The following is a 12,646-nucleotide window of genomic DNA, read 5'->3' as shown; positions in this document are numbered from 1 at the left end:
GCATCCATGACGGAGCAGCGAAAGCTGAGCAGCTCCTCCGGGACAGCCGGGCACCGGCTATTTTAGGTCCCGGTACTGGAAGAGCATCATTTATGAGCCAAGGCCTGACTCGTGCATCCTGCTGCTGGGCCAGGTCCTCGACCTCATCGCCCTAAAGCACAGATGACGGGTACAGCGCCGGGCTTCACATTTTTTGTGCTCATCCAGTTGCAACATATTGTATCGGAGGTATTGGTCATAGGTTCTGCTTCCACCACTCCCCAAAGGGAAACGTTAAGGGGATTGGTGGAGGCTTTACCGTGACCAAACAGCTGTGGTGCGGTCACATCATGGCCGCCCTCCAGACCAGGGCACCAGCCGTCCAGCCTGCCGCTAATAACTAGCTACAGCCGTTCCCCTGTGGAAAGAGAGAAGACATCGAGCCGGATCGAAAAGAGAGGAGACGATGAGGTTGACAAGAGAGAGAGAGAGAAAAAGGACGTCGAGGGCGACCGAATAGAGAGAAGACGTCGAGGGCGACCGAATAGAGAGAAGACGTCGAAGGCGACCGAATAGAGAGAAGACGTCGAGGGCGACCGAATAGAGAGAAGACGTCGAGGGCGACCGAATAGAGAGAAGACGTCGAAGGCGACCGAATAGAGAGAAGACGTCGAGGGCGACCGAATAGAGAGAAGACGTCGAAGGCGACCGAATAGAGAGAAGACGTCGAAGGCGACCAAATAGAGATCTCTAGCTGGACAAGAGAGAAAAAAAAAAAAAAAAGATGTCAAGGAGGACCAAAAAGAGAGAAGACGTCAAGATGGACATGAGAAGACGTCGAGCAGGATGAGAGAGAAAAGAGAGAAGACGTCGAGCGGGACAGAAGAGAGAGGAGACTACATTGAGCTGGCCAGAAACGAGGAGAGACCGAGTGTGACAGGAAAGACTCATCTGCACCGCACACGAGAGGAGACGCTCTGCAGTGTGCACAAAGTTACAGATGTCGTGTGACCGCTGCAGCCAGGGCCGAGTACAATCAGCGCAGTCTGGATGTGAAGGCGGAGGCCCCCGCAGGGAAGAATTCCTGCAATGTACACAGGAGGCGCGGAGGAGAGAGACGTAAACATCTAATGGAAGATTAACTGCAACCGAGCCTAATCATTGCCAGGGGCTCACACTCCGGCACACGCAGGTGAATACAGCAGATTATATGCACGCTCCACCCGGAGGATACAGCAGATTATATGCACGCTCCACCCAGAGGATACAGCAGATTATATGCACGCTCCACCCAGAGGATACAGCAGATTATATGCACGCTCCACCCAGAGGATACAGCAGATTATATGCACGCTCCACCCAGAGGATACAGCAGATTATATGCACGCTCCACCCAGAGGATACAGCAGATTATATGCACGCTCCACCCGGAGGATACAGCAGATTATATGCACGCTCCACCCAGAGGATACAGCAGATTATATGCAGGCTCCACCCAGTGCAGCCGGAGGATACAGCAGATTATATGCACGCTCCACCCAGAGGATACAGCAGATTATATGCACGCTCCACCCAGAGGATACAGCAGATTATATGCACGCTCCACCCAGAGGATACAGCAGATTATATGCACGCTCCACCCAGAGGATACAGCAGATTATATGCACGCTCCACCCAGAGGATACAGCAGATTATATGCACGCTCTACCCAGAGGATACAGCAGATTATATGCACGCTCCACCCGGAGGATACAGCAGATTATATGCACGCTCTACCCAGAGGATACAGCAGATTATATGCACGCTCTACCCAGAGGATAGAGCAGATTATATGCACGCTCTACCCAGAGGATAGAGCAGATTATATGCACGCTCTACCCAGAGGATAGAGCAGATTATATGCACGCTCTACCCAGAGGATAGAGCAGATTATATGCACGCTCTACCCAGAGGATACAGCAGATTATATGCACGCTCTACCCAGAGGATAGAGCAGATTATATGCACGCTCTACCCAGAGGATAGAGCAGATTATATGCACGCTCTACCCAGAGGATAGAGCAGATTATATGCACGCTCCACCCAGAGGATAGAGCAGATTATATGCACGCTCCACCCAGAGGATACAGCAGATTATATGCACGCTCCACCCAGAGGATACAGCAGATTATATGCACGCTCCACCCAGAGGATACAGCAGATTATATGCACGCTCCACCCAGAGGATACAGCAGATTATATGCACGCTCCACCCGGAGGATACAGCAAATTATATGCAGGCTCCACCCAGAGGATACAGCAGATTATATGCAGGCTCCACCCAGAGGATACAGCGGATTATATGCACGCTCCACCCAGAGGATACAGCAGATTATATGCACGCTCCACCCGGAGGATACAGCAGATTATATGCACGCTCCACCCGGAGGATACAGCAGATTATATGCACGCTCTACCCAGAGGATACAGCAGATTATATGCACGCTCTACCCAGAGGATAGAGCAGATTATATGCACGCTCCACCCAGAGGATAGAGCAGATTATATGCACGCTCCACCCAGAGGATAGAGCAGATTATATGCACGCTCCACCCAGAGGATACAGCAGATTATATGCACGCTCCACCCAGAGGATAGAGAAGATTATATGCACGCTCCACCCAGAGGATACAGCAGATTATATGCACGCTCTACCCAGAGGATAGAGCAGATTATATGCACGCTCCACCCAGAGGATACAGCAGATTATATGCACGCTCCACCCAGAGGATACAGCAGATTATATGCACGCTCCACCCAGAGGATACAGCAGATTATATGCACGCTCCACCCGGAGGATACAGCAGATTATATGCACGCTCCACCCAGAGGATACAGCAGATTATATGCACGCTCCACCCAGAGGATACAGCAGATTATATGCACGCTCCACTCGGAGGATACAGCAGATTATATGCACGCTCCACCCAGAGGATACAGCAGATTATATGCACGCTCCACCCGGAGGATACAGCAGATTATATGCTGGCTCCACCCAGAGGATACAGCAGATTATATACACGCTCCACCCAGAGGATACAGCAAATTATATGCACGCTCCACCCAGAGGATACAGCAGATTATATGCACGCTCCACCCAGAGGATACAGCAAATTATATGCACGCGCCACCCAGAGGATACAGCAGATTATATGCACGCTCCACCCAGAGGATACAGCAAATTATATGCACGCTCCACCCAGAGGATACAGCAAATTATATGCACGCTCCACCCAGAGGATACAGCAAATTATATGCACGCTCCACCCAGAGGATACAGCAGATAATATGCACGCTCCACCTAGAGGATACAGCGGATTATATGCACGCTCCACCCAGAGGATACAGCAAATTATATGCACGCTCCACCCAGAGGATACAGCAGATTATATCCACGCTCCACCCAGTGCAGCCGGAGGATACAGCAGATTATATGCACGCTCCACCCAGAGGATACAGCAGATTATATGCACGCTCCACCCAGAGGATACAGCAGATTATATGCACGCTCCACCCAGTGCAGCCGGAGGATACAGCAGATTATATGCACGCTCCACCCAGTGCAGCCGGAGGATACAGCAGATTATATGCACGCTCCACCCAGTGCAGCCGGAGGATACAGCAGATTATATGCACGCTCCACCCAGTGCAGCCGGAGGATACAGCAGATTATATGCACGCTCCACCCAGTGCAGCTGGAGGATACAGCAGATTATATGCACGCTCCACCCAGTGCAGCCGGAGGATACAGCAGATTATATGCACGCTCCACCCAGTGCAGCCGGAGGATACAGCAGATAATATGCACGCTCCACCTAGAGGATACAGCGGATTATATGCACGCTCCACCCAGAGGATACAGCAAATTATATGCACGCTCCACCCAGAGGATACAGCAGATTATATCCACGCTCCACCCAGTGCAGCCGGAGGATACAGCAGATTATATGCACGCTCCACCCAGAGGATACAGCAGATTATATGCACGCTCCACCCAGAGGATACAGCAGATTATATGCACGCTCCACCCAGAGGATACAGCAGATTATATGCACGCTCCACCCAGTGCAGCCGGAGGATACAGCAGATTATATGCACGCTCCACCCAGTGCAGCCGGAGGATACAGCAGATTATATGCACGCTCCACCCAGTGCAGCCGGAGGATACAGCAGATTATATGCACGCTCCACCCAGTGCAGCCGGAGGATACAGCAGATTATATGCACGCTCCACCCAGAGGATACAGCAGATTATATGCAGGCTGCATCCAGAGGATACAGCAGATTATATGCACGCTCCACCCAGTGCAGCCGGAGGATACAGCAGATTATATGCACGCTCCACCCAGTGCAGCCAGAGGATACAGCAGATTATATGCAGGCTCCACCCAGAGGATACAGCAGATTATATGCAGGCTCCACCCAGTGCAGCCGGAGGATACAGCAGATTATATGCACGCTCCACCCAGTGCAGCCAGAGGATACAGCAGATTATATGCACGCTCCACCCAGAGGATACAGCAGATTATATGCAGGCTGCACCCAGAGGATACAGCAGGTTATATGCACGCTCCACCCAGAGGATACAGCAGATTATATGCACGCTCCACCCAGAGGATACAGCAGATTATATGCAGGCTCCACCCAGTGCAGCCGGAGGATACAGCAGATTATATGCACGCTCCACCCAGTGCAGCCAGAGGATACAGCAGATTATATGCACGCTCCACCCAGAGGATACAGCAGATTATATGCAGGCTGCACCCAGAGGATACAGCAGGTTATATGCACGCTCCACCCAGAGGATACAGCAGATTATATGCAGGCTGCACCCGGAGGATACAGCAGATTATATGCACGCTCCACCCAGTGCAGCCGGAGGATACAGCAGATTATATGCACGCTCCACCCAGTGCAGTGCCCCAGTGTCAGCGTTCACTAGGACAGACCCTCCAGATAAACACGCGGCCGGTTTATCGACGTCTCCATTTTCTCCTCTCAGAGTTTTTCATCTTTATTTACATCAATCTTAAGATGCCCGAACGCGTCACACTAGATTATGTGCGGGAGAATCTCAGAAGTGGGCGGAGCCTGCTAAATCTCAGCAGAAGTCGTCTGGCAACGTCCTATCTCCCCTCTAACTAGTGGAAGCACGTGCACGCTCATCTCAGCCGAGCGTGCACGTGTATTGGGAGGAATGACGGTTGGATCTGGTTTTTGGGCATCTTTATACTCGATTACACCTGAAGCTGCAAGAAATTCCTCACTCACTTTCAGCAGAACATTAGAGATGAGGATTTGTCTGCAGCTCTGGATGTGACCAGAGCGGATGTAATGTGTCGCTATGGAGAAGGCATCGGCCACCTCTGGGGACATTTTACTTCACTATTGCACTTTGATTTCATTAAAAATGTTGCTCCGTTCGGCTATTACAGGTTTTATGTGTCCCTACATAAGGACAGATAAGAGAAACTCTCCCGAGAAGCCGAGCTCACTGACCGATCCTCTGTAAACTCATTCTGCAGCCAGCAATAGACAGCACAAAACTGCGGCTATAGCAGGAAAAAACCCCTACATGCAAATAAGAAAAAATAAATTCCCAAAAGATGGCCATCCCCTTCCACTCGTGTAGGTTCCCGATCAATTAGGCCACCAGGGTTTGTAGGACTCAAGGTTTTATTAAGAACAGACAATATTTATAGAAATTCTATGGAACATTATAAAATTGAGTTACAGCAGATTCAGAAGCCTCACGATTAGTAGACTATAAACCGTCCGGCTATGGCCGACAGCCGTGGGCTCAGGGCCACCAGTCTGGATTTGTAGGAAGATTCGTGACAAATCGAGCCAAGAACCAGCAATGACCAAACACAACGACTCGCCGAGCCTCAATCCGCAGATACCGGTCACACGGTCCAAGATTATCTCCCCAGTTTCTGTGCCATCCATTGTTCCCACCTGAGAACAATGAGAGAAGCCCGGGAACCTGAAGCTCAATATGGTGCCAGAGGTCAGAAGGCCAAACGAGACTCAGACCTCAGGAGAAATCCATCAGGACTTGTCCATGGGACAACTACATTTTCCCGGGTCGGAGACTTGAGCTGCGGTGCTGAGACATAGAAGAAAGGTCACACTAGTGTCTACAACCTTCAAACGTTCTACCACGAGAGGAGCAACCACTGAAGATGTTCTGGGGAGGATGAAACATTGTCCAAGGTATTCTCCATTGACTCTTGAAACCTCTTGGATCATGGGTGGACTTGGAAGCCTTAGATGTCATTAATCACCCCTCTGCATCTCCAGTCGTTGGAATGAGAAGTCCTCTCCACCACTGGACCAGATACTTGGTCAAAGTCTACCTCTGAAGCCCCAGTGCAAAAGGAAGCAAATTCTACAACTCTTGTCCTCGTTGAGGTAGACATGTCTAACTAGCAGTGTCCAAAGAAGGTTCAGGGTTTGGTAAGATGATGTCTAAGACCTCCTGGTGGAAGAGGACTACACGGAGCTTTCCGCTAGGATGATCACCAGGTCCCTCTCTGTCTGATTGAGCCATTCGTAAAAGCTCTTACAGACCATGTAGCCGGCCACCTTCTTCTTTATGGTGGACAGAGTCGTCAGAGAAGGAGTGGAGATATCTTGTCGCCCCAGGAGCGTGGTCAGGTTGGAACTGATGGCTCGGGAATTATTTTCCGCGATTTCCAGGAGATTGAGAAGCTCCCAGGCTTTAGGATTGAGGGATTTCTGCCAGAGGAGGACAGAAGCCAACCACTCGCTGAGCGAGGAGAACGCTCCGAGGCCGAGAGCCAGGCGCTTCCACGGAGAGGACGGGAGGCTGCTCTGCTCCAAGGCCGGGAGGTCTTTGATCTTTGATTGAGGGACGGCAGCTCCATTGTCGGAGAACGGAGGCCCTTGTTGACTGAGCTGAGAAGAGATGAAAGATTGGAGTTACCGGAGCAGCAGACATGGAGGATTATAAAAGTTATTTCAGGAGATGAAGTCACCTCCTGGAAACATTACATGCAGGTCGGCGTCGGAGCGGAGAAAACTAAAAATACTGCGCGACGCCAACAGACGAGCGCCGAAAATCAAGGCCAAGGGTTTATCCACCCGTCAGTCATGCCACACATTTTGGAAAAGATAAAAACCTTGACATGACCACGGCAAGTGCATAAAGCCAGCCACTTCCAGAGCTGCATTCACAATTCTGCTGGACTTCCATCCCCTGCTTTATATCCAATAAGGTTTCTTACTCTAAAAGCCTAAAAATCAAACAGTTTTACCGTCAGTCAGCCCCCAACTAGTTCTCAATCCAACCACCCTCAGGGGAACCTTTCATTCATGGTCTGCCCCATGAGGATCTTTATTAAATAGAATGCTCTAGTAAAACATTTTTAAAACTATTATTTTTTGTATTATATTTTATTATTTTAGATCCTTCTCTCCCAAATACCCTGCTGAAAATGCTGTTTTATTTGCTAAGTTCATGCTCTTTTATAAGCTGCTTTGAACTGCTGCTCTGCAAAAATTTATACTCAAACTGTTTACAAAGTCTCCCTATGTGGACATGGCTAGGGGAGCAAAGAAGCTCACTCGGAGAGTGTGTGTTCAAGTGCAGATGTTTGATAGAGCAGCAGTTCAAAGAAGCTTGTAAAAAAGAATGAACCAAGCAGCTAAAATAGCATGGGGTTTAAGAGAAAAGAAACCAAAATAAGGCAATGGAGTATATTACACACAAAACACTGAAAGTGCTGTTTTATCTGCCTAATTCATGTACTTTTATAAGCTGCTTTGAACTGCTGCTATAGCAAGAGTCACTACTAAAAATATAATTCACAGGCCTTCTCCCTGTGTGATTTTCTTTGCTCCTGTCCGCCATGCTCAGACTTCAGATTTTCGCTAGAGCAGCAGTTCAAAGAATCTTGTAAAAGAGCATGAACTAGTCAGCTAAAACAGCTCTTTCAAAGTATTTGCATAATATCGACAAATTAAGAAAAAAATAAGGTTTGCTAGACTTTAATTATCCGTGGTCACCACAGACTGTAAAGCCCCAGATGGGAATATCACACCTTTCGAGATTACTGGGCACAGACCAGTAAAACATTCCCATCCCCACTTATCGGCGGATACCTGTCCACACCACCCGCCCCCTAAGGTCCCAATCCCACATCACCTGTCCACACCACCCGCCCCCTCAGGTCCCAATCCTACATCACCTGTCCGCACCACCCGTCCCCTCAGATCCCCGATGCCACACCACCCGCCCCCTCAGGTCCCAATCCTACATCACCTGTCCACACCACCCGCCCCCTCAGGTCCCAATCCTACATCACCTGTCCGCACCACCCGCCCCCTCAGGTCCCCAATGCCACACCACCTGTCCACACCACCCGCCCGCTCAGGTCCCAATCCTACATCACCTGTCCACACCACCCGCCCCCTCAGGTCCCCAATGCCACACCACCCGCCCCCTCAGGTCCCCGATGTCACACCACCCGCCCCCTCAGGTCCCCAATGCCACACCACCCGCCTCCTCAGGTCCCCGATGTCACACCACCCGCCTCCTCAGGTCCCCGATGTCACACCACCCGCCTCCTCAGGTCCCCGATGTCACACCACCCGCCTCCTCAGGTCCCCGATGTCACACCACCCGCCTCCTCAGGTCCCCGATGCCACTTACATAAGTCTCCACCAGGGTGTCGGCCTGGGACTTGGCCATACTGACCAGCAGCAGCGCCTGCCGCTTCGCCTCCTTCCCGTCTTGCTCCTGGGAGCGGCTCAGGATTCCCACCAGATGTTCTGCCGACAACAAGAGAAGAAGATCAGTGACCAGAGGCGGCTCTGACAACTCAGCCAGGAGGACGGCCCCTTTAAGAAACCATAAATAATTCCCTGCTAATAGAGGAACATAAATCCCAAGACACCGACAGGAGAACAATGGCCTCATTATTACCTCCCACAGCGGATTCCCGGGAGGCCAAGTATCACCCACAAAAAGCCATGGATACCGCCCCATGGGCCACGTATCCAATCCTATCCTGTGTGATACTGTCTGCTGAGCCGTGTATCTAATCCTGTCCTGTGTGATACTGTCTGCTGAGCCGTGTATCTAATCCTCTCCTGTGTGATACTGTCTGCTGAGCCGTGTATCTAATCCTCTCCTGTGTGATACTGTCTGCTGAGCCGTGTATCTAATCCTCTCCTGTGTGATACTGTCTGCTGAGCCGTGTATCTAATCCTCTCCTGTGTGATACTGTCTGCTGAGCCGTGTATCTAATCCTCTCCTGTGTGATACTGTCTGCTGAGCCGTGTATCTAATCCTCTCCTGTGTGATACTGTCTGCTGAGCCGTGTATCTAATCCTCTCCTGTGTGATACTGTCTGCTGAGCCGTGTATCTAATCCTCTCCTGTGTGATACTGTCTGCTGAGCCGTGTATCTAATCCTCTCCTGTGTGATACTGTCTGCTGAGCTGTGTATCTAATCCTCTCCTGTGTGATACTGTCTGCTGAGCCGTGTATCTAATCCTCTCCTGTGTGATACCGTCTGCTGAGCCGTGTATCTAATCCTCTCCTGTGTAATACTGTCTGCTGAGCTGTGTATCTAATCCTCTCCTGTGTAATACCGTCTGCTGAGCCGTGTATCTAATCCTCTCCTGTGTAATACTGTCTGCTGAGCTGTGTATCTAATCCTCTCCTGTGTGATACTGTCTGCTGAGCTGTGTATCTAATCCTCTCCTGTGTGATACTGTCTGCTGAGCCATGTATCTAATCCTCTCCTGTGTGATTCTGTCTGCTGAGCCGTGTATCTAATCCTCTCCTGTGTGATACTGTCTGCTGAGCTGTGTATCTAATCCTCTCCTGTGTGATACTGTCTGCTGAGCCGTGTATCTAATCCCCTCCTGTGTGATACTGTCTGCTGAGCCGTGTATCTAATCCTCTCCTGTGTGATACTGTCTGCTGAGCTGTGTATCTAATCCTCTCCTGTGTGATACTGTCTGCTGAGCCGTGTATCTAATCCTCTCCTGTGTGATACTGTCTGCTGAGCTGTGTATCTAATCCTCTCCTGTGTGATACTATCTGCTGAGCTGTGTATCTAATCCTCTCCTGTGTGATACTGTCTGCTGAGCCGTGTATCTAATCCCCTCCTGTGTGATACTGTCTGCTGAGCCGTGTATCTAATCCTCTCCTGTGTGATACTGTCTGCTGAGCCGTGTATCTAATCCCCTCTATATATGAGGCATCAGTTGCACATTAGGCACATAGATGAGATACATTGGGCTGCAGTGTGATACTGTCTGCTGAGCTGTGTATCTAATCCTCTCCTGTGTGATACTGTCTGCTGAGCTGTGTATCTAATCCTCTCCTGTGTGATACTGTCTGCTGAGCCGTGTATCTAATCCTCTCCTGTGTGATAATGTCTGCTGAGCCGTGTATCTAATCCTCTCCTGTGTGATACTGTCTGCTGAGCCGTGTATCTAATCCTCTCCTGTGTGATACTGTCTGCTGAGCCGTGTATCTAATCCTCTCCTGTGTGATACTGTCTGCTGAGCCGTGTATCTAATCCTCTCCTGTGTGATACTGTCTGCTGAGCTGTGTATCTTATCCTCTCCTGTGTGATACTGTCTGCTGAGCCGTGTATCTAATCCTCTCCTGTGTGATACTGTCTGCTGAGCCGTGTATCTAATCCTTTCCTGTGTGATACTGTCTGCTGAGCAGTGTATCTAATCCTCTCCTGTGTGATACTGTCTGCTGAGCTGTGTATCTAATCCTCTCCTGTGTGATACTGTCTGCTGAGCTGTGTATCTAATCCTCTCCTGTGTGATACTGTCTGCTGAGCCGTGTATCTAATCCTCTCCTGTGTGATACTGTCTGCTGAGCCGTGTATCTAATCCTCTCCTGTGTGATACTGTCTGCTGAGCCGTGTATCTAATCCTCTCCTGTGTGATACTGTCTGCTGAGCTGTGTATCTTATCCTCTCCTGTGTGATACTGTCTGCTGAGCCGTGTATCTAATCCTCTCCTGTGTGATACTGTCTGCTGAGCTGTGTATCTAATCCTTTCCTGTGTGATACTGTCTGCTGAGCAGTGTATCTAATCCTCTCCTGTGTGATACTGTCTGCTGAGCTGTGTATCTAATCCTCTCCTGTGTGATACTGTCTGCTGAGCCGTGTATCTAATCCTCTCCTGTGTGATACTGTCTGCTGAGCTGTGTATCTAATCCTTTCCTGTGTGATACTGTCTGCTGAGCAGTGTATCTAATCCTCTCCTGTGTGATACTGTCTGCTGAGCTGTGTATCTAATCCTCTCCTGTGTGATACTGTCTGCTGAGCTGTGTATCTTATCCTCTCCTGTGTGATACTGTCTGCTGAGCCGTGTATCTAATCCTCTCCTGTGTGATACTGTCTGCTGAGCTGTGTATCTTATCCTCTCCTGTGTGATACTGTCTGCTGAGCCGTGTATCTAATCCTCTCCTGTGTGATACTGTCTGCTGAGCTGTGTATCTTATCCTCTCCTGTGTGATACTGTCTGCTGAGCTGTGTATCTAATCCTCTCCTGTGTGATACTGTCTGCTGAGCTGTGTATCTAATCCTCTCCTGTGTGATACTGTCTGCTGAGCTGTGTATCTAACCCTCTCCTGTGTGATACTGTCTGCTGAGCTGTGTATCTTATCCTCTCCTGTGTGATACTGTCTGCTGAGCTGTGTATCTAATCCTCTCCTGTGTGATACTGTCTGCTGAGCCGTGTATCTAATCCCTCTATATGAGGCATCAGTTGCACATTAGGCACATAGATGAGATACATTGGGCTGCAGTGTGATGTGATACCTCAGGCTTAGATACACGAGGGATACACGTGCCGTTAGCTCTCGGTTATTCCTCAGCAGCTGCCGGGACAATGTCTCATCCAGGGGGCAGGACAGAGGGCTGCAGTCTACTGCTCTCTGTTATCCGCCACGTGACTCAATAAGTTTAAGAAGTGCACGAGCCTCCCCGTCCCTGCAGATCCATCCCATGACCCCGGAGCTGCTGGGAGTTGTAGTCCTACCTGTGATCACCTCCATCCCGGCAGTGCTGTGTCCCGGGCTCCGGCCGCAGCTGCTCCTCTCCTCCTTTATTCCTGGATCTCGTCTCCTCCCACTGACAAGTTTCTCTGGAAGTTCTCCCCGTGACGTCATCACACCCCTCCCCTCCCCCTCCGCCGGCCGCTCCGGACCCCCAAACCCACCCCGGGGGCCGCGAGCACCGGAGCAAGGGGTTAATTGCTTGTTTTCTCTCCGCGGAGGAATCTTTTTGTTTCTTTCTGAAAATAAATAAATAAACTTAGCCAAAGTTTTAAGAGTTTTGGGATTTGGAGGCGGATTTGTGGCGTTTTTGAAAAGTTTTTGAGGAGGGTTTTTTTGCAGCCTCTGATTGGTCACGGCCAGACCGGAGCAGATCCCATCAGGAATTTTACAAAAGTGGAATCAGAAAAAAAACGCTCAAAAGACGGAACATCCGCAGAAATCAACAAAAACGCACCCTTAAAACGCTGAAAAGACGAAACATTCGCAGAAATCTACAAAAACGCACTCGAAAAACGCACAAAAGACGGAACATCCGCAGAAATCAACAAAAACGCACCCGAAAAACGTG

General features: G+C 50.0%; 1 protein-coding gene across 1 annotated transcript; it reads right to left on the bottom strand.

Moving 5' to 3' along the window:
* Positions 1-5,682: 5,682 nt before the first annotated feature.
* On the bottom strand, positions 5,683-12,141 carry LOC142245701 (cardiotrophin-1-like). The gene is made up of 3 exons (XM_075318640.1): positions 12,060-12,141; positions 8,696-8,814; positions 5,683-6,939 (listed from the first exon to the last, which is right to left on the bottom strand). Exons 1-3 carry the CDS (start codon positions 12,073-12,075, stop codon positions 6,514-6,516), a joined length of 561 nt encoding a protein of 186 aa, XP_075174755.1. The 5' UTR covers positions 12,076-12,141; the 3' UTR covers positions 5,683-6,513.
* Positions 12,142-12,646: the final 505 nt, after the last annotated feature.

This window comes from Anomaloglossus baeobatrachus, chromosome 7 (assembly GCF_048569485.1).
Source record: "Anomaloglossus baeobatrachus isolate aAnoBae1 chromosome 7, aAnoBae1.hap1, whole genome shotgun sequence".
NCBI lineage: Eukaryota > Metazoa > Chordata > Amphibia > Anura > Aromobatidae > Anomaloglossus > Anomaloglossus baeobatrachus.
This window is presented reverse-complemented; position numbering and strand designations above follow the sequence as displayed.

Coding starts and splice junctions, on each gene's coding strand:
- LOC142245701 (XM_075318640.1), bottom strand. Junction 6,940..8,695: donor ACACCCTGGTGGAGACTTAT/GTAAGTGGCATC, acceptor ATCTCTTCTCAG/CTCAGTCAACAAGGGCCTCC.